Source organism: Cryptomeria japonica, chromosome 5, assembly GCF_030272615.1.
Source record: "Cryptomeria japonica chromosome 5, Sugi_1.0, whole genome shotgun sequence".
Taxonomy (NCBI): domain Eukaryota; kingdom Viridiplantae; phylum Streptophyta; class Pinopsida; order Cupressales; family Cupressaceae; genus Cryptomeria; species Cryptomeria japonica.
In genome coordinates this window covers 29,136,399-29,159,139 of record NC_081409.1, presented here as the reverse complement: position 1 = coordinate 29,159,139, position 22,741 = coordinate 29,136,399, and the positions used below count along the sequence as shown (strand labels likewise).

The following is a 22,741-nucleotide window of genomic DNA, read 5'->3' as shown; positions in this document are numbered from 1 at the left end:
TATGAGACATTCATGATGATTGAAATTCTCCTCCTCCTCTTTCTACTCTTGCTCTCCCTAGTCAGTGACTTGCTTTTATTGCTATGATGTTCTTTGCTATGAGTTGTAGCCCTATTTAGACATTTGAGATGTGAATATATCCACCCACCTTTTTTTCATGAATATATGTAGCACTATTTTATAAATGATAATATATAGACTATTCATTAAAAAATGAGATAGAAGTTCAACTATGTTAATTGATTTTGGGTTATAATTTTTTTTCACTAATTTACAATAAAAAATACTTCATTGATTTCTCTCTTATTAAAAATACATTTAATAAACTCCATACATTTTATATCAGTTTTTCATATAATTAAAAATTTAACTATAAGAAAATTATGTCTCTTACAAAATGATATAAAATTTGAGAGTAACATGAAATTGATGAGAAAAACTCAAAATCAAATTCAAAGTTCATTGAACCATAGACCAATAACTAATGATAATATTAGAAAAAATTACCGTAGATCCAATTACTAATAATATTTATTAAACCTAAACAATCAGGATGGATAATATTTAGGAAAAAGTTATTTTCTATTACAATTTGGTCAGGATATGAAGTTACTCGGTCTTTTGGCGGCTTCTCTCTAAGCTATGTTCCATCTCTTCCTGGAGTCTTCCTCTCCATTAAATTTGTATAGCCAGAAGAACGATCGGTGAGAACTACTGTATGCTTAGATTTATATACATATCTAAAGAAACTCAGAACCGAAGTAGAAAACTCAGAGGTCGAAAACATCCTTCCAGATTCAAGGGTAGACTGAAAGTATAAAATATTCCATGGCTTTTAGAAATTTTCTCTTCCGAGCTTTGAATAACTGTACTCGGACTGTAGCTTGCCCTTATGTACCAGGTAAGATTTGTTTTTTCCATTCCTATTAATTTTGCATTTTCATTACTCGAAAGCCTAAATAGTACAGAACGTTTAAATTCTTATATGAAATATAATGAATGCCATTACCAAGAGGGTTTGTGGATGTAGATTTCTGTCTTTTGTTTTTCGGACAATTTTTTCCAGTGACATCTTTATAAGTTTGTTGTGTAATTATTTAAAATAATATACTTTTATGGTTTTGAATGTATGCGGCAATTGAATGAATAGAAGCCCTTCATAACACCAGTAAGCTTAGTACATTCCAAAATTGACCTAACGTTCTTAGTAAGTTGGAAACACAAGATAAGACTCAGATTCATATATTTTTGCGTCTGATTTTAGCTCATACGTCGAATCTCTAGTAATTGGCGTTGCTCAACGCCAAATGTTTTGGGTGCAAGTTTGTTAGCGCCCTCCCTCTTTCAGGTACTAATATCCCCAAGTGTGTTGTCGCTTCCCTTGGCTTTTGCCTATTTTCTATGTATGTGGTTTGAAAAATCACAAATTGCCGCAACTAAATGGCATAACCCAGTACCCACAGGTTGAGGGTTTCTTTCCACCACAGCATTTAACTATTGCGGTCATAGTGAAGAGGTTTGTTAGTGTGTTTTTGGCTTTTAGTAGATCCCTTTAGGCACCTTCTATTATCCTATTGCTGTTCTCTTTCCTTCCTTTGGGCTGGCCATTTAGGTAGTGTCATTGGGGGGCAGAGTGTTAATATAAAAATGACTTTTGATTCTCTCTAGATATCAGGCAATTTCCTGGAAGTACTCGAAGATGTTATCTCTAGATAGGGAACGATTGGGCATTCTCAAACCAGGGAAAAAATAGTTTTTTTTTTAAATACGAGTTGTGTTTTCTTAATTCTGCTAAAAATGCCAAAAATATGATTCTAATTTAGGGTGCTGTTGTTGATATCAGCACCCTGAGGTGTAATTTTGGTGCCTAGATATTGCTGAGATTCAGCTGATTTGAGTAGATTGAGGTATGCTGATTGGATTTGACTACAATGTGCTCTTGTTCGTTGAAAAATCTGTCTTATCTGCTGGATTAGATTTCTTGGTTTCTCTGCTAAACTGTAATGAAAACCTCTTTGTCTTCTCTTCCTCAGTAAATCTGCTGGTACTTTGAAGTAAGGTTTTGTGGCAGCCAATAGACACCTTTCTGGTTTAGTCACTTTATGTCAGTATTCAAGCACTTGATTACTTGATATTGGGTTTTGTACAAGGCATCAGCAACTTGATATTGATCTAAAGATAAATGATAAACCTATGGAACCTGTTATTGATATATATACATATATGTGTAAGCTCTCAGTCGCCTTTTAAAATTGTCAACATAAAAACCATGCTCCAGAGCATTTCTGGGATGGGGACAGTAGGGCCGTTAGGACCAGTTTTTGGTGATGGCAGTACAATATGTGTGCATGCATGTGCGTGTGTTTGTAACAAGTTAAGTTGTACATGACATCAAGATTCAGGTTTAGACATTCATGTAATGCATGAAATTTGAGACTGTCTTCGGTGTTTGTTGATTCAACTTTCAAGTATAGCAGCAAAAACAATGAAAAGAAATACAATAGCAATGAAAGAATAATAAAATCCAAGAAAGTTTATTGATGAAGTAAATGTTACCAAGAGTAATGCAAAAATCTTGGAGCAATCACCCAAATGTGAAGGAGGAGGCACAAGAACTTTTGAAAGGGGAAAAGCAAAGAAAAAGCCCTTGTGATATTATGAATGAGGCAATGCTTAAAATGAGAGAGAGAGAGAGAGAGCAAGAAGCTCTTTACAATAATTTCATTAAGAAGAAATGAGAAAGGAGACATCTCTTAAATAGAGATGAGGAGAGGAGTTACAAAGTAACTCCCAAATCTATGAATGCCACCATTCATAAAATGTGTGTGCCATGTGTCCACATCCTCTTATGGAGGAAATCTAATATTCCTTAATAAAGGAAAATAAAAGAAATGACTTGTCTTCACACATGTACTAGAGGACAAATTACATGTATGAATTCCAAAGGAATATCCTAAACTAAATACAAATAAACCTAAGCCAAGTAAAGATTAAATATTCTAACAAACAATTTGTAATATTTTTAGACCACAGGAATTGGCTCAGCCCCCTTGTAACCTGCATTGTAACGTGACCAATGATGCTGGCATGACATGTCCCCTGGTACCATGTGGACAAGGGGATTGGACTTCGTGACCACTTGCCTGCAATAGGATGCTTTCAGTTAATTGAGCTAGGGTCTATGCCCCCCAAAAATTCATTATTTTCATTACAAATTCAGATTTGCAATAAATAATGACAGAAGCCTTGAAGACTACAAAATTTCTAATGATAGGCATGTGAGGAAAGAAAATAGATTTAAAGATATACATCTAAACCTCCTATGACTGCACTTCATTTCAGATGTCAATATCAAAACTGGCCTCTGGTTCTAAGTCACCACTTATATCATATCTGACTCATGTGATGGAAATAGATTTAAAGATATACATCTAAACCTCCTATGACTGCACTTCATTTCAGATATCAATATCAAAATTGGCCTCTGGTTCTGAGTCATCACTTATATCATATCTGACTCATGTAATGGGACATCAACCAATCCCTGTTATAATGCCTTTTCATTAATTTGTCTAGCTTTGATAAGATCAACTTTCCAACATGTGACTGAAGTCTTTATCAATTCTGAAGTGGCAAGGCACCATGACTTTTAACTAACTTCTCTGCTCATCTAAAGGATGCTTATTCCTCGTCTAAGTGGATGAAGTTGTGTGTGGACCAGTTCCTCTTAGCAGCAAGAGAACCAGTTACTTGTGAGAGGAGGTAAGCGACAAGCATCTTTCCCATGGAATGTTGACATCCAGTAGGTTATTATTAAGCAAGAGTAACTCTATGTTTCCTAGCCTCTGGCTTGTGGTATGTTGGAACCCAAAGATTGAGAATTGTAATCTTTTGCTCCTAAAATTTATGTTCATCTTCTGAACATCTTCCTAAGGGCATTCATAAGCCCTCACTTCGCCTCATCAATATTAGGAGGAATAATGCTAGCTCAAGGTGCAAACTACTTGGAGTTAAAAGCATAGGCTGTTACATGAAGTGGGAGTTAGTATGAGTCATGGTTTACATACTTAGTGAATCATTAAGTAGTTGCCTTTTCTTTTTGCTCTGTGAGTTTTGGTGAGGTTTACTTGCCAAGTATTTTAGCAGAGGCTTTTTGAAAAACTTGATGAAACTCACTAGAAAATTGGCGAGTATTTCCATTTAACTTGTGATGCCAGCAATATGTCAAAATCTAGGAAAAGAAACTTGGGTTGGACACTTCAAAAACTCTGTTTTTTTTTTGACTTTACAATCATTGTTTTTGCCTTCTAAAAAATAATGAAAATAGTATGCACCAAAGATGAAAAACTCTTAATTGGCAATAAATCTCTTGGCCCAAATTTTTTTTTAAAATCAGGACTCTGCAAAAAATGGGGAAAAAATTGGCAATAAATCGGCAATAAATCGGAAAATTTATCGAACATTTGAAAATATAAAATTTCTTAAAATATTTAAAAAAAAACATACATATACACTAAGTTTATAGAACAATGTCTAGAAATACTAAATCTGATAAAGCCCTCGCAAGAATGAACTATATATATAACCAAGAAAATGAAATCAAGTAATGCCTTGGGAGCACTAAAACATATAATTGAATCTACAAATAGGGAAAGAGCAACAGTTGCAGAGAGGTTGAGGAGGAACTGAATGGATTACAATTTATTACTGGTTACCAAACAATGTAATACTAAATATTTAATATATATTATTTTTAAGATTAATAACTTTCAATATTTTGAATTATCAACTTGTGATTTTCGTGGTTGAAAGTTGAAACTGTTTATATAGTATGTATTCGAACCTATCATTTGAAGAACAAGAAAGAATACTTAAGTTTTAACAACAGAGACCTGCAACATAATAGATTAAGACTGGAACAAGGTTGAATGTTGTTGATTATCATTGGGTGTCAGCCATTGGGGGGGATTGAAGTCGCAATCGCGCGTTTTGACCAAGCCGAAATTGCTATTTTTTTTTCGTGCTACCTTTTTTTTTTAATCTTTTAGGGTTGTGACCTCTGTTTTTTCATCGCGTTTTGAAACTGCGATATTCTACATTTTAGTCACGATTTTTGGCGTCTAAGAATGACGATGGTGATGGCGATTTTTTAAGAAAAAATCGTCTCCGATTTAAATGATGATTAAATCGTTTGCCTGAATGACTCGCGAAATCCGCGATTTTTTCACGATTTTTTCATCCTTGTGTAGGAACCTACCAAGGGCTCTCAACTCAGACAACAGAGGTTTAGTTGAACCTGTTGCGTTTTATGTTTTGTACTTTGCAATTTCTAACAACAAGGGCTAGTTTTGAACAAATAGTATGCAAAAAGCAATATTGGAAAGAGCTGAAAATTAATTGAACTTCAGAAAATAGGATTATCAAACCCTTATTACATCCAATTTGCATAAACAGCTTCAATAAAGAAATCAGACAAGACCACAACAAAATTATTTATCAGTCCAAACTACTCGGAATGGTAGCTCAAACTGAAGCTACCAGCTAGGCGTCTCTTTTAGGATTTATTTCAGAAATTTTGGACGACTCCTTCAACAAAATCATACCCTTTCAAGGAAGAAAGGTACGGCAGATCTGCAGGCCGTACATGCACAAAAACCCCAGCTGTAAACACACTTATTTCTGCCTCTGCTCTGACTCTGTGGCTGCAATCAATACTTTGCATAAAATGAAATAAACCCTGTCTAATCCGCCCAATCTTGGTTCCTGGATAAAACCAACTGAAAAGCAAAATCAACTGATATTTCACAGCCTCTAATGCTGATGCACAAAAATCCACCGTTTTCTTGTACCGATACTCTCAGATCATCCGCAGGAAGAAACCCCTGTTGAAACCCTCAAGCCAAAATCTCCTCAGAGCAAACTCAATATCAAATCATCCCATAATGAAAAGAAGACCAAAAAACTTCTTTTATCTCCTCCTTTAGGGTTTGGCAGAATTCCCAAGAAAAGTATGATTTGGCATTTAAATGATGTTTTAACTTTTAATATTTATTTTCGACTATTGAGGCTTCAAAAATAAATCATTTCTAGTTTAATATTAAAGTGGCCCCATCCGATGAGAAATAGACCCTCACTTAAGTTATAACTTAAAGTGACTTTAAAATATTAAAAACATTAAAGTTTGCCACATAATATTTAATTAAAGTAATTAAAGAATTGATATCTCTCCAAGTACTCATTATAAATGTTTGCCGTCAGAATTGGAGATTGCCAAACAATACTCTGTCACTGCTCATACTGTTCACTCTGAAGATGGAGAATCAGTCTCCAGGAGACCCTCTAACCAACCTCATCAGCCTACGAGGGTCAGTGATAGGCTAATCTACCAAGCTGACAGATGTCAACTAGAAGGGGACATCATAGTCCACCCCTCCTGAAATTGCTTGTCCTCAAGCAATCTCAACTCAGGATGTTGTAGCTGACAGATGTCAACTAGAAGGGGACATCATAGTCCACCCCTTCTGAAATTGCTTGTCCTCAAGCAATCTCAACTCAGGATGCTGTAAAATCTCCTCGCTCTCCCAAGTAGCATCCTCTACTGGCAAATCCTTCCATTTCACCAAGTACTCTGTGATGGTACGCCTCTTGAAATGCCTTTCCCTGAACTCAATGATAGGCTCAGGTACAAGTATTAACTTCCCCTCATCATCCAGTGGTGGCAAAACTGTAGAAGGAACAATACGGTGTCCTAACGCCTTTTTGAGACATGACACATGAAACACATTGTGTACTCTGCTGTCTGCCGGTAAATCCAACTCAGAAGCCACCTCCTCTACACGCTTGGTCACTCTGAAAGGACCATAATATCGTGGCTTGAGTTTTTTTGCTCCACTCTTCTTGAGAGTAGACTGTCGATATGGCTGCAACATCAAATACACCATGTCTCCTACCTCAAATGACCTCGCTGTCCTCTTCTGATCAGCATATTGCTTTTGTTGATTCCGTGCCTTTGCTATATTCTCCTTAAGAGCCTTTACAATGTCCTGGCTGTCCTGTAGCAAGTCTCCCACACTAGGCACCCTACTGTCACTCAGCAATAAGTCAATGAAACTCGGAGGCTCATACCCATACAATGCTGCAAATGGTGTCATCTGAATGGACATGTGGTGAGTGGTATTGTAACAATACTCACAGAGATAAACCCACTTCACCCACGCCTTCTGCTGTCCTGAAATGTAGTTCTTGAGGTATCCCTCCACCCATTTATTAACTATCTCAGTTTGACCATCAGTCTGGGGGTGGTAACTGGTGCTCAGTGTAAGCTCGGTCCCACAAAGTCTAAAAAGCTCATGCCAAAAGTGGCTCATAAACTAAGTATCCCTATCACTGACAATAGTCCGAGGCAAGCCATGTAATCTGAATACCTCTCTGAAGAACAACTCTACTACTTGAATAACTGAATAAGTGGTGGTGATCGGATTGAAGTGGGCATACTTCGTCAAACGACCCACAACCACAAATATGCAATAACGTCCCTGTGCTCTCGGCAACCCTGTGATGAAATCCATAGATAGACATTCCCACTTCCTGTTAGGAATTGGAAGTGCCTGAAGAAAACCAACAGGGTACATATGCTCCTGTTTATTCTGTTGACAAATAGGGCACTCTCTAACATACTGTAGAACATCCGCCTTGAGCCCTTTCCAAGTGAAGCACTCACGAACCTGTTTGTAGGTTTTGAAAAACCTGAGATGTCCTGCCATCGGTTCATCATGAAAGAACTGTAGTACCCTACTCCTCAACTGTGATCCTGGGATCAAGTACACTCTGCCCTTGTAAATGATCAAGTCATTTACAACTGTATACTTGCTGTCCACTACTGATCCCTCTATCAAACCTGCAGCCCAACGATCTTTGGCATACTCTGCCAATATAATATGCTGCCAATCCTTTGCTATCTAGACCATAGAACTCAAGTGGGGACGACGTGACAAGGCATTTGCAACTACATTCTGTGTGACTTTGATATAGGAAATATCAAAGTTATAAGCCTGAAGTTTGCTGACCCACTTTTGTTGCTTGTCATTTAAGTCACGCTGCCCAAGGAAATGTCTCAAGCTATTGTGGTCAGTCTTAATGCAAAACTTGCTGCCCACTAAGTACTGTCTAAACTTGGCCAGTGCAATCATTATGGCCAACATTTCCTTATCATAAATGTTGTAACTCCTCTCAGGTCCACAGAGTTTCCTTCTCTCATATGCAATAGGGTGCTTGTCTTGCATAAGCACCGCACCAATGCCCTCACCGGAGGCATCACACTGTAACTCAAATGACTTCGAAAAGTCAGGTGTAGCAAGTACTGGATATGAAGTCATGAGCTCCTTGAACCTATCAAAACACTCCTGGCCTCAGGAGTCCATAAGAAGGCACCCTTCTTCATCAAGTCTGTCAAAGGTGCTTCATGGCGTAAATAACCATTAACAAAACGGCAATAGAAACCACATAGGCCCAAGAAACCACGCAACTGAGTAAGGTTTACATGAGTATGCCAATCTACAATAGCAGGGATCTTCTCAGGATCCATCCACACTCCCTCTGCACTGATAATATGGCCTAAGTACAATAACTCGGTCATTCCAAGGTCACATTTGGATTCCTTGGCATACAAGGACTCCCTATCCAGAATGTTCAAAACTATATCTAAGTGACCGAGGTGCTCCTCCCAAGTGCGATTGTAAACCAGTATATCATCAAAGAACACCAATACTGATTTCCTCAACTGATGTCAGAAGACTTTGTTCATTGTGGACTGGAAAGTAGCAGGTGCATTGGTTAGCCCAAATGGCATAACCACAAACTCAAAATGTCCATAATGACAACGAAAAGCAGTCTTCTCAATATTCTGCTCATGGACACTAATCTGGTGATAGCCTGACCTCAAATCAATCTTTGAGAAATAACAGGCACCATGTAACTCATCTATGAGCTCATCAATACGCGGAATGGGATATCTGTTTTTGATCGTCCTTTTATTAAGGACCCTGTAATCAATACACATCCGCAATGTGCCATCCTTCTTCTTCACCAAAACAATTGAAGAAGCAAAGGGGGACTTACTAGGCCGAATATGTCCCATAGCCAGAAGCTCCTGAATGGTCTTCTCTATTTCATCTTTCAGGCGCTTCAGATGTCTGTATGGAGTAATCATCACTGGCTTCGCACCCTCCTCTAGCTCAATGATGTGCTCAAAACCCCTATCTGGTGGCTTCCCTGGTGGTATGTCACTGAAAACTTTATTGTGTTTAGTTCTCAGTATCTGGATGTCAAGATGATATTCAACTTTTTGAGCATCCTGCTGCATAGGCATAAACATACACTCTGCTGCCCACTCAATCTGATCGTGGCATGCAAGCCTCTCCATAATCATCCTAAAGTTGTTGTCCTTAATAGCTTTCAGCACATGTGTCCTTCCATCAACAGCGAAAGACATCTCCATCTCCTGCAAGTCAAGTGTAAACTTGCCTAGCTCATGTAACCACCTCATACCAAGGACCAAATCTGTATCTCCCATCTGAACCACATAGAAATCAGTTTTGAACTCATAATTGTTTACACGCAATGGGAGTTGTGTAATCATCCTGTTACACTTTAAAGTGTAAGCATCTGCCACCCTCACACGGATGCCCTCAAACTCCTCTATTCGGATTCCTCTCTTCTCAACTAACTTGACATCAATAAAGTTATGTGTGGCTCCAATATCTAGTAGGTTAATAACTTTCTGACCAGCAAGTACTCCTCTCATTCTGAACGACCCTTCTTGCTGAATACTAGTGAGAAGTGCCTCCTTAAGGTGTTCATCACCTTCTGCATCCATCTTGTCAAGTCTCTGTGGACCCTGTGTGTCATTTTCAGCTTCTAAATCATCATAACCAGTAGGCTGACCTTCTTGATCAGATTCTGAATCTTCATAATATGCCCACATTACTCTATTTGCCTTGCCCGTAGGCCTCAAAGGACAGTCATGGTTGGCATCATATGGACCTTTGCAATAAAAACATAGTTTTTTCTGCCTCAAATCGTTAAGTGTCTCTCACGATCTAAGGGGGGAGCTTCTGTCTTCCCTTTGTAATCATTTCTAAAGTCTGATTTTTCTTTCCCTTTGCTATAATTCTTATTATCTTTGAAAGATGTTGATCCTTTTGACCCAAATTTATTCTGTGTGGCCGTCACATCCATTCTTTGTGCTTTTTTAATGGCAAGTAGAAGTGTTGCGGGATCAAATGCTTTGACCCAACCTCTCAAAGGCTCCATGAGTCCCTCTATAAACAAGACTACTAACCGCTGATTTGACATGTTATTTACCATGCATGACAATTTCAAAAACTTTGAAACATACACCTCCAAGTTCCTTGTTTGTTTCAGTTGTGCTAACTCACGGAAGTAAGACTCTGGATCTCTCTTATCAAACCTCTCCACTAACAAATCAGCAAACTCCTGATAGGTGGTAATCTCATCATATTGGAGGTTGATGAGTCCATTATGCCACCGCTCATGTGCAGTACCGTCCAAATGTAAGGTTGCAAACTTAATTGCATCCCTTTCAGTCATGGGTCTCAGTGTGAAGTATGTATCCAATTTATGGATCCAGGACCTAGCTGTAACTACACCGTTGCCATCATAATAAGGTAGAGTGAGCTTGCTTGTGGCAAACTCAAGATCTTTATGTTGGAAACGAGGCCTCCTCTCCTGCCTGTTTCTCTCTACCTCACGTTTTTGTCTCATAAACTGATCAAAATTCAGATTCTGCCTAACATCAGGTGGAAAAAAACTCCACTAATCATGCACAGTCATGACATTATCCACAAAAACAGGCTCTGCCTCAACTCTAGCAACATCCTCAGGTTCTTCTGCCAAGAAATTAGGCCTTGAAGGCCTATCAACTGTGCGTGTAGTTGCCCTGTGAGGTCTAGGAATACTAGCTACACTCCTATTATCCTCTGGTTCCTGATTGTGTCGATTTGGAGGATTCATACGCTCCATCATGGTGGTGAGTGCCTGTAAAGCCTGAGCAACTTGCTACTGCCCTGTAGCCATAGTCCTAAAAAATTCTCGTCTCCTCATCCTCAGCACTGTGGCCTTTGGGTGGGTTGCCTGAATGCCTATACCCATAGTGTCTGACTGCCTGTTAAGACCCTGTTCTCCTTCAAGGAGGGCTCTGCTGCGTGTGTAAGACCTGTGTGAACCCACTTCCTGTGACTGCATGTAACTTCTAAACCCTTGGGATGGCAGGATTTAGCTCTGATACCATTGTAGGAACCTACCAAGGGCTCTCAACTTAGACAACGGAGGTTTAGTTGAACCTGTTGTGTTTTATGTTTTGTGCTTTGCAATTTCTAACAACAAGGGCTAGTTTTGAACAAATAGTATGCGAAAAACAATATTGGAAAGAGCTGGAAATTAATTGAACTTCAGAAAATAGGATTATCAAACCCTTATTACATCCAATTTGCATAAACAACTTCAATAAAGAAATCAGACAAGACCAGGAAGTTTTATTGTCAAATACCTCAAATTTATGAAACCCCTTATTTGTCCTTGCTGCTGTACAGCAGTAAATAATGACAACAAAATTATTTATTAGTCCAAACTACCCGGAATGGTGAGTTTAGCAGCTCAAACTGAAGCTACCAGCTAGGCATCTCTTTTAGGATTTATTTCAGAATTTTTGGACGACTCCTTCAACAAAATCGTACCCTTTCAAGGAAGAAAGGTACGGCAGATCTGCAGGCCATACATGCACAAAAACCCCAGCTGTAAACACACTTATTTCTGCCTTTGCTCTGACTCTATGGCTGCAATCAATACTTTGCATAAAATGAAATAAACCCTGTCTAATCTGCCCAATCTTGGTTCCTGGATAAAACCAACTGAAAAGCAAAATCAACTGATATTTCATAGCCTCTAATGCTGATGCACAAAAATCCACCGTTTTCCTGTACCGATACTCTCAGATCATCCGTAGGAAGAAACCCCTGCTGAAACCCTCAAGCCAAAATCTCCTCAGAGCAAACTCAATATCAAATCATCCCATAATGAAAAGAAGACCTAAAAACTTCTTTTATCTCCTCCTTTAGGGTTTGGCGCAATTCCCAAGAAAAGTACAATTTGGCATTTAAATGATGTTTTAACTATTAATTTTTATTTTTGACTATTGAGGCTTCAAAAATAAATCATTTCCAATTTAATATTAAACTGGCCCCATTTGATGAGAAATAGACCCTCACTTAAGTTATAACTTAAAGTGACTTAAAAATATTAAAAACGTTATAGTTTGCCACATAATATTTAATTAAAGTAATTAAAGAATTGATATCTCTCCAAGTACTCATTAGAAATGTTTGCCGTTAGAACTGGAGATTGCCAAACAATACTCTGTCACTGCTCATACTGTTCACTTTGAAGATGGAGAATTAGTCTCCAGGAGACCCTCTAACCAACCTCATCAGCCTACGAGGGTCAGTGATAGGCTAATCTACCAAGCTGACAGATGTCAACTAGAAGTGGACATCACACCTTGGTATGCACTATGAAGGTTTGTGTGGTTTTGAAGGTCTTTATTTGGGCTTGGGAATGTGCTAGGGGTGCTGACCCAGACCCTTACGAGGGGTGTTGCCCTACAACCCACTAGGAATGTTGCCAAAAAGCCCCACCAAACTCATTTGATACATTTTTTAGCTATATTCAATATAAAATTTATATATTTTAATTTTTTGTCAAAAAATTATGTTTCTTTTTTAAATTTAAGTTTTGCGGAGTACCCTGAGTTAAATTTTTTGTGGCTTGCTGATTACTCTCCAAGTCTGAGTTTGCAAACTATGGTATGAACGACATAGAGTTTTGTTGAAACATCATCACCAAATTCATTCTAGAAGATTCATATATACATTTCACAAGGCATCGAGTTTCACACCACAATTTAGGAACATGGCTGGAGCTATTTTTTACATATAGAAGTTATCGAACATTTTAATTTTCTCTTCAAGGAATACTTAGTGCAAGTATATGAATAAATGTGCTAAGTCTCATCTCCCAATTTTAGGTAACAAGAAATGGTCTTGCAGGGCTGCATGACCTGCATTTGCACTGACATCTTTTGCATTTATTTTTTGCTCATTTTCATAACAAGAAAAAACCTGCCTCATATTTCTAGTTTGCAGGAGTGTTACTCTAGGCATGGGGTGCAAATATAAACATTATTATGGCAAAGTTATATTCCAAGATATTACCTCTGCCACTCGTACATTTAACTTTATTTTTTTATTTGGATAAAACAGATGATAGAAATGTTGATGCTGAACTTTCCATATGTTCAATGTGTGTTGCAAGGTAAACTATCATGAAGATTCCACATCGAGCAATTCTGAAGAGCGTTGAAATAATGCCTTTAAGTTGTCATCTTGTCTGAAGTTATAGGATTTAAAATCATGAAGTTCTTAGCTCTAGAGTTTATGTATATGATGGAAAAGAGAACAAATTCACATTGCTTGTGTCTTCGTGTAAATAAATTGATGCATCTGTTTGTTAGAAAAAAGGCAGAATATTGCAGTTTTTGAAGGGTTAAGGTTCTGTTGACGTGTATTTTGTACACAATCATACACAGAATAAAATACCCAAGGGTACCTTATCCTCTCTTGAATAAAATCTCTAATTGCTGAAGATATCGCAAGAAGGATCAGTTAGGGTGACTTCAATGTTCTTTTAAGTAGGGTCTCTACGTGTGGATAAGCACCAGTGGCCGTTGTGATTGCTGTTTCATCAAGGGGTCTTACGCCAAATCCGAACTGCAGGAACAGGGTTTCCTAATACTAACAAGCTCTCAAAAAAGATCAAAAGAGTAGGGCTTGCAAGAGATAAAGTCTAATCTAATCCTAAGAATGACTTAATGTGGACGAGACTTGGTAAGATTCTACCAACCTCAATATTGCCATAAAGTAACAACTCAATTGAAATTGATGCGATCTTCTACGGTAACAAATGATTTTTCAATTCATCAAGGATCATAAACACTGCCACGAAGGCACATGTCCAAGATACAACAATGATTGAAAGTTTAAGTACTTCAAGTTGATCCAGTTGACCACGCAAGGCGTTCCTACAATCAGCAAGAAGCTAGTGGTTTGGAAAGTGAACCTCACCGACGATCAAGTCCAACAATTTGTCCTTCAAATTAAAACACTATTTTGATTGAGAATGATTCAAGAAAACGAACAACCATGAAGATAACCACAAGAATTGCAATAAAACACCATAACTTCAATATTTTATTGATCTCAAAGCCATCATGAACAACAATTGTTTGAAATTCCTTCTTCAAAGCTCAATCTTGCTACAAAATACTTGCTTCTATCAAATTGCTAATTTATAATCACTAATGCTGACATCTAATCTCTAGTTTCTAGTTCTAGTTACAAAATGAAAAGAAATGAGGGTATATATAGCATCCTCAATTACAATGAACGGTCCAGATCAAAATAAGATCAATGGCTAAGATTATGACACCTAAACCCTAATTAGGGTTTGTTACAACCATTACATAACATTTAATGCTTGACCAATGATAAAATTGTATTACTTGGACACATGTCCTCTCTAGAAATTTCCACCAATGGATAGCTAGGGTAGGTACATCGGAGTTTGTGCCACCTTCTATGAATTAGGTACATTGAACCTGGACATTGTTGAGGTGGACCAATCCGACTGGAGGAGTGATGACTAGGATGCCACCTCGTCTGACACTTGTAGCTTGGTAGATATTCAATTTGATGTCGTTGAGAAGCTATCTTTAATTAACTCTTGTTCTAACTCCTTTTGTCCTTGATTTGCAGGATGATTGATGTACCTCGCCTTGGAATGCTGGATTGGAAGAGGTCGCCCTTATCTTGATGATGCTGGATCGAAGAAGGTCGTCCTTGTCAATGCTAGACTGGAGGAGGTTGTCCTTATCTTTGCTTGATCGTCTTTGATGAGACCGTCCTTGATCTGGCTTGATTTTCCTTGAGAAGAGTCTTTCGACTTGTAGATCTTTCGAGCTTGGGAGTTGCCATCTTGATACCTACACAACATTTCATAATAAGTAATAGATTTTGCAATGTATAAACATAGATTAGATTAAGGATTGAATTTAGGAAACTTCATGATAAGTCCTTGAGTTATCATTTCCTAAATACGATTGAGCTTACTGAAATTTCAAAATTTCAAAATTCAAAATTTAAGATCAATATTCAAAAATTCAAGACAAGGGAAGACTTCGCCATACCTCACTTGAGAGCTAACTCTAAAAAATGCAAAATAAGGAAATCGCCTAGGCAAAAATCGAAATTTGAAGTATCAATGCGATCCTCCTCTAGCAAAGGCGCCTTCCTTGTTAACTTCGCCAACTTGTGGGGTCTTCAACGTCTTAATGGCAAATTCGCTCCACTTGAACAAAACCAAGTTCGCACTCCCCTTTGAATGGAAATTTCGTACCTCCTCTTGATGAAATTCGCACCTTGTAATTATCTTCTCCAAATCGCATGCAAAGGATGATTGAAAGATGTTTTTTAAAATGCCATATCACACCCCCTTTATATAAGCGCTTACCCCCTCAATTACCTCTAGGCCGACTTTTGGAAATAAGGCAAAATAAAAACAAATTTTAAATAAAAATCAAGGCCGACCTTTAAAATATGGAAAATAAAACCCAAGCGCCCCAATTTATTTATTTAAAATAATAATTAATTAATTTAATGCCTTCGTATTTAATAGTTTCGATTTAAAAGACAAAATTAATTAATTATATGTCTTGTGCGCACTTTTTAAATGCTAACTTAATTGAATATTTCAAATTTTATCGATTTTAGCATTTAATATAATTTGAAAATTATGTTAGCGCCAAAATTTGGGAGATGTAAAGAGGTACAAACCACATCGCCCTGGTCCCTGGGAGAGAGACAGGAGCGAACTTTGCATTTACCCCTTGGCCTTTATCTTCTAAGTTGCCAAATTGATTCGTGAGGTAGGCAATGATCTCCTTGTTTGTTTCACACACGCCAAACTTCTTCTTTGTAAAGCAAATTTGTCCTTCAAGTGGTTTTCGCCCTGGTCCTTGACTGGAGGACAGGAGCGAATTTGCCTCTTTGCTCAAGTTGATCACTTTTTGACGTTTGGTTCCTTGCATATCATCTTCTCAAAGACATTTTCGACCTTGTGTGACCTTGTGTGACCTTGCCTTGATGTGGTTTTTGAAAGAAATGGCCAATTTAGTGAATATCGCCCTGGTCCTTGACTGAAGGACAGGAGCGAACTTTGGTCTATAGTGCAAATCCTCCATCATATTGATATCAATTTGTCTTCAAGGCGTAAAATGACGTCCTTTATTCCTTCTTGAGCACTTGAAACGAACGTGGCCTTCAAAATTTAAGCATACTTAGAGATTTCGCTCTGGTCCCTAGGAGAGGGACAGGAGCGAACTTAGGTGATTTCATCACATTAGGCGGTCTTTGCAACTTCATTCTTCGTCGAGGCGTTCCAAACATCATTGTCTCCTTGTACCTTGACTTGGAGTGACTTAAACTTGAAGGGAAATGTTAGATAACCTTGATTTCGCCCTGGTCCCTGGCTGAGGGACAGGAGCGAACTTTCACTTGTAAGCTCATTCGTGCTTTGCCAACGTTTAAAACTATCTTCAACGGATCCGCTATGCTCCCCTTCGTTCACCTTTGACATGGAATTCGTTTCATCTTGGCGAGAAATTTGTCTAAGGAAGAAATCGCTCTGGTCCCTTGGAGAGGGACAGGAGCACCTAGGATAACATGGACTTCACTTGGCGTTTTTGTAATCTTCAAATTATCTTCAATGGGTTCGTTACGCCTCCTTTGCTTGCCTCAAACTTAAAACTTACTTGATCTTTGCCCAAAACTTGCCTTATAAGAAAAATCGCTCTGGTCCCTAGGAGAGGGACGGGAGCTATCACTAAAATTCGCCTTGGTCCCTGGGAGAGGGACAGGAGCGATTTTGCTTCTATGGTCAATTTCCCTTATGATGGCAGTTTCAAGTTATATTCAACTGATAAACTGTATTTCCTTTGTTCTTCTCAAATCGCGAAATCGTTCAAATCTTGCAAGGGCAAGGCAATTTTGGATTTTAAGCTCCGGTCCTTCAGTGAGGGATAGGAGCGAACTTGCTTCCTGGCACATTTCTTTGTTTGCGAATTTCTTCAAATTATATTCAATGGAAAGAACATGCCTCCCTTCATCTCTTTCAATCCAAAATTCATCTTGATCCTGCAAGGACAGTAAAATTTTGAGAAACAAGCTCCGGTCCTTCAGTGAGGGACAGGAGCGATTTTGTCCTTGAGGGCAAAAGTTCAACTTTTCATTGCAAACGGCTAAGTCTGGACGCTCCGTCATGTTGATTTCACCTTTCATTATGCCCTTAACACTTTAGTTTGATCAAAATGAGGTCAAAATGGCCTAGGCCAGACATTTCGCCTTGGTCCCTGACTGAGGGACAGGAACGATTTGACCTAAAACTCCAAAAATTTGCCATTTTCGAATCTCAAAATCCTCAAAGCTTTCCATTTATGTTCGACTGCATCCCCTGGCGACCCTGCACAAGACAAATGAAATAAATTAATAACCAGGATGCATAAAATATCATTTTCGCCCTGGTCCCTGACTGAGGGACAAGAGCGAACTTTCTTCCTCAGGCCAAAATATCAAGTTTTTAGGACCTCAGTCACTTCACAAGGCAAAATTAGGTTATTTCCAATGCCTGGGATCAATTATCAAAATTTCCAAAATTTGGCCAAAATCACTCAAACAAAATTTCAAAATTCCATAAACAACACTTAGGCAAAAATTCAGACTTGCATTCAAAATTCCGACTGAACCTAGACAGACTTACTTGACCCCCTGACAACTCACCTTACTTCAAAATTGCACCTTACGAGAGGAAGCTTAACAATCTTCAAAATTGGACTGGACTTTGGCTTAAAATCATCGAAATGGAAACCCTAAGGCTTAACCTTGGTCCAGACGACTGACTCACCTACTCAAAACCCTAAAGCAGAGAGAGAAACAGGTGAAACCGAGCAAAAAGAGGGGGTCCCCATTTTAATGGGGCGATGTGTGAAATGGTCACAACAGGTTCACAGCTCGTTAACCTTTGGATGCCATGACTCTTTGATTTCACCACAAATTCAATGTCTTTTGTTTGAACCTTTGTGTCTAATTTCTGTGTCATTTGTATCCTTTCTTGTTAAATGATATTAAAATGGTCGCATGGTGATGCAGGGGCATCCTAGGTGCATTGCAAACATGCATTGCCAATTTGGTTGTTTCATGCTTGTCTTATACTTGCAGGCACTGTGCACATTATTGTTTTTGTGTGTTGTTTTGTATGTTTGGGTCATCGGTGGACCTGCAGTGCAATATTCCTTTCAAATTTTTTCTTATTTTGCACAAGTTCACCAAAAATTAGCCAGCAATGAATGGTGTTTCGAAATACCCTAAAGGGCTGTGTTTTCTTACCACAGAAAACAATGATTTCTCCCTGAAATATTGTGCTGCTCTACCAATAATTTTTCCTTAATTCTGCCTTCAAAAACTATCAAATTCTCTTATTAGGTTATTGAGCCGTGAACTATCCTTAAATGGATGGTGTACTTCCCTAATTTTAGACATCTCAAACTCTAATATAATTTGCAGCGATTTAGCCCCAAGTGTCTGTGTTGTCTTCCAACCTCTCCCAAGAATGGATTGACTGGAACCCTAAACTAGCTGCACTGATTTTAAGTATTATTCTGCCTTTAAATCTGTTGTTATAAACCAATTACAAATTGCCATAATCCTTCACTAAGTAGCCCACTCGAAACCTTGGATGGTGGTGCTGAAATTTAAAAAGATAAATCTTTATTACCAACCAAAATTTTAACAAATCTGTAGAATGGTAATCATTGCGTGAAATCACTCCAAGGAATTGTGTTTCTCTCCTCCAATTTCAGACCTAGAGGGTTTCTATCCTAAGGTGAATTGAATTGAAGTTCAATGGTCCAACAAGGAGTAGCAATTAGAAAATAGAATGGTTGATCAATGTATCTCCTCCTTGATTCTTGGCCTCTCTAAATAGAGATTTCCTCCAAAAGACATAACTCTTCAAATGTCCTTCACGAATCACAACTCTTGATTGATATTTGAGAGGACTTATTTAAAATAAACTTTAATTATAAGAAACCTTATTTTGTATTTTATCTTGTGGCACTTCTCATTATAATTTCATTATATAATATCACTTAAGCTGCCTCTTTTGTGACATTATGATCCTCTTAATTTCAAAGAGGGGACATTACATGTGCAACCTGGTGCAGCCTATGCAACTTTAGTGCACCCTCAGCAGTTGATTGTTTTTAAGTGCAAATTGTTGGTTATCCCTTGCTCAAGCCTTGGTTGGTCTTAGTTGCTTGCAAATTGTATTAATTCACAAGCCTCTGTGTGTCCTTTGCAGACTTTGGCATTACTGTGCACGTGTTTGGACTTAAGTAGAAACATGTACAATCTTCCAAGTGGACTTCTGTCTTTGGTGCCACTTTGCACCATTTATTTTGTCATGAGTGCTCTCTGTGCCAGATTCTTTCATCCTCACGTGCTCCAGTTTTATTCTTATTCAGGCAGTCAATTCCTTGTTTTGTCCGAGTTTGCTTACATTACAAGGTTGCTTTGAATCCGTGCAGCATTTGAAAAATTCAGTTAATCTTGTGACTAAACTCAACCATGCACCATCCTCGAGCATGGCAATGTTTATAATTCACTTATTGATAAACGAAATGAAAATGATGAAATGCTTTTAGCCCTTTCCAGAGTAGGTACCTGTTGAAAAATGGTAGTGTTGGGTTCTGAAATATGTTAAAGTTAAACTTTTGCTGTAATTTTTCAAAATAGATATAATATTATTAATGCTTGTACAGGCTGGGTTTTGCGATTTGTGCAAATGTTTATAAAGCATTGCATTCCTGTAGCTTTCCCAGCTCAAATTACCTACTAGTATTTCAATGCTATAACTAAGTCACTAAGGGGACTTTATTACAACATCTAAATCTTAATTTTTCCATCAGTACAATGATATTTTTATCACATTCAACATTATAGAAGAGATGGATTCTGCATTAAGGTCAGTCCCTTGTAATTTGTTATGCATGTGAACACAAAATTAGATAAGAGCAAATACCAAAACTCTAATAATCAATTTCTTCTGGACATCTTCAACAATATGTCGAATCTGAGATCACATTTTCTTGAATGTTCGACTTCCTGAACAAAATTCAGATTGTTTTTGTACTTGGCTAGCTATATGAAAGCTGTAAGCTATTTTATTGATGGTAGGCGGCAGTTTTATGTTTATTGACTTTGTTTTAGCAGTTCCTTCAGCAACTAGTTTATACGATCATGATAAATCTGATTTAATTGTGTTTATTTCAGGTGATCCATTAATCTTGTCTGCTTCCAGCAATGTATTTTCTGTGTGTGAAAAATCTCTCATTCAATTTAGAAAATTTTCTGGAACAAGGAGTTTGCACACAGGAGCATGCAATATCTCTGAGAGTTCTTCTAATAAAGATAATACAATCACAAAGGAAACTTCAGGAACTCTTCCTGACATTTTGCAGAAACTTGATTCGGATTCAACAACTGACTCACATGTGGACGTGTCCAATCCAAGTGATAAAGGAAAGTCTGTTGAATCCAGTGTTGTCTCTGATATGAAGGTATCCAAGCGACATGATTTAGCAATGCTTTATACGTGCAAAGTATGTGAAACTCGATCAGTAAAGACTATGAGCAGGGAATCATATGAGAATGGCATTGTTATTGTCCGATGTAGTGGATGCAATAATTTGCATCTTATTGCTGACCGCTTGGGTTGGTTTGGAGAACCCAGTAGTGTAGAGGACTTCCTCCGTGCCAGAGGAGAAGAAATTCAGAGAGGATCTCAAGATAGTTATGAGCTGACATTGGAGGATTTGGCAGGGGGGAAACCCAAGTGATTTGTGAAGAGGGTATGGTGAGGAAATAACAGTGTGGTTGCAATCTTTGTCTTAACCTACCCTAAAAGAAGCAGTAATTGGAATACTTAAATTTTGCTTTAAGTTATCTGGATGGAGATGGCATACAGATCAAGCCAGGGTTTTAGCTGCCATTGGAACTTGGGTGCAATCCTAGTGGACATATTTTACATGAATTGTGCATGAGATGAGTGTTTTGTTTTTATGCAGATCGTGTCATCATCTCCTAACTTGTTATTACATATATGCATGCTCAGTCTTCTAATTTTAATTCTCTCCCTTGAGTTTGTAGATTCCACGGACACTTTTTCATTCTATAGGTATCTTGTAATTGAATTGGTGGGAGTCTTCAGTCCATGCAAAGAAAGAGCGATTTGAAAATAAAAATTGCAAGTTGGCTGGTTGTTAAACAAAAACTATTGATGCAACTTGAGATTGAAGCATCAATTGGGGTCCGAAGATGCACTAAAGCCCCTGATACACTATGCTGTAATTTTAGTTGCGTGTATATATTTTTCTATGGAGGGGGAAGTTTTGATATGCTTATTTCCATGTTCTGGGTCCAATAATACCGTGTTAAAAAGGGGAGATGCAGACAGAAATAGATATCTTTCTAGTTCCTAGGAATCTAGTTTCCTTCAACAGGACATGCAATATTTTCCTCCACGTTCCATGGGTACAATTTAAATTTGCCAATTCCGTTATATTAATCTTTAGATGCTATGTTATTAAAATTTTCTTTTCGTGTATTTATATTTTTTTACTTCGAGATTTCTTTTAGGAAAATGGCCGGAACTATTTCTTACCTAAAGAAGATATTGAACATTTTATCTTTTTGTTGAAGAAATACTGCCTGTGAGTGGATGAAAAAATATGTTTAAGTCCCCTCTCCCTTCTTGAGGTAATATGAAATGTTCTTGCAGCAGTTGCTTGAGCTGCATTCGCACTGGCAATTTTTACATTAATTATTTGTTCAGTGCCATAACAAGACATAAGCTCCCTTACATTTCTAAATTGCAAGTGCATTACTCTAGACAAAAGTTGCAATTGTATACATTATCATCACAAAGCTTTAATTCAATTGATTACCTCTGCAACTTATACACGTCGATTTTTCAGTTGGATAAAATAGGTGATACAAATGTTCAAGGTGAACCTTCCATATTTTCAAGTATGCATTGCAAGGTTGAAGACGACATAACAAACAATTTCTAAAGAGCCTCAAAATATTGCCTCATTTGTTATCTTGTCTAGCATTTTAGGATGTAGGATAATGAAGTTCTTAGTCTTAGAATTTGTGCATGGGATCAGAAGAGAGCAAATTCATGTTGCTTCTGTATTCTTGTTAAAAAACTGATGTAGATGTTTGTTGGTACAAGGGTAGAATATTTTAGCAGTTTTTAAAAGGCTAAGAGACACCTCATTAAGCATTGGATGCTATGACTTTGATTTTGCCCCAAATACAATGTATTTTGTGTGTATCTTTGTGCTAAATTTCCTTTTCATTTGCATCATTAGTAGTTAGAAAATATTAAATAGGTTACATTGTGATTCAGGAACACCCTAGGCACAATGCGATCTTGCATGAACAAATTTTTGTCCTTTATCATTCGGTTGTTGCATGCTAGTCTTGTGCTTGTATGT

General features: G+C 37.8%; 1 protein-coding gene across 1 annotated transcript; it reads left to right on the top strand.

Moving 5' to 3' along the window:
- Window positions 1-585: 585 nt before the first annotated feature.
- On the top strand, window positions 586-21,812 carry LOC131033670 (uncharacterized). The gene is made up of 2 exons (XM_057964939.2): window positions 586-901; window positions 20,514-21,812. The coding sequence occupies exons 1-2, from the start codon at window positions 829-831 to the stop codon at window positions 21,077-21,079; spliced, it is 639 nt and encodes a 212-aa protein (XP_057820922.2). The 5' UTR covers window positions 586-828; the 3' UTR covers window positions 21,080-21,812.
- The last annotated feature ends 929 nt before the right edge of the window (window positions 21,813-22,741 follow it).

Coding starts and splice junctions, on each gene's coding strand:
- LOC131033670 (XM_057964939.2), top strand. CDS start 829: ATGGCTTTTAGAAATTTTCTCTTCCGAGCTTTGAATAACTGTACTCGG. Junction 902..20,513: donor AGCTTGCCCTTATGTACCAG/GTAAGATTTGTT, acceptor TGTTTATTTCAG/GTGATCCATTAATCTTGTCT.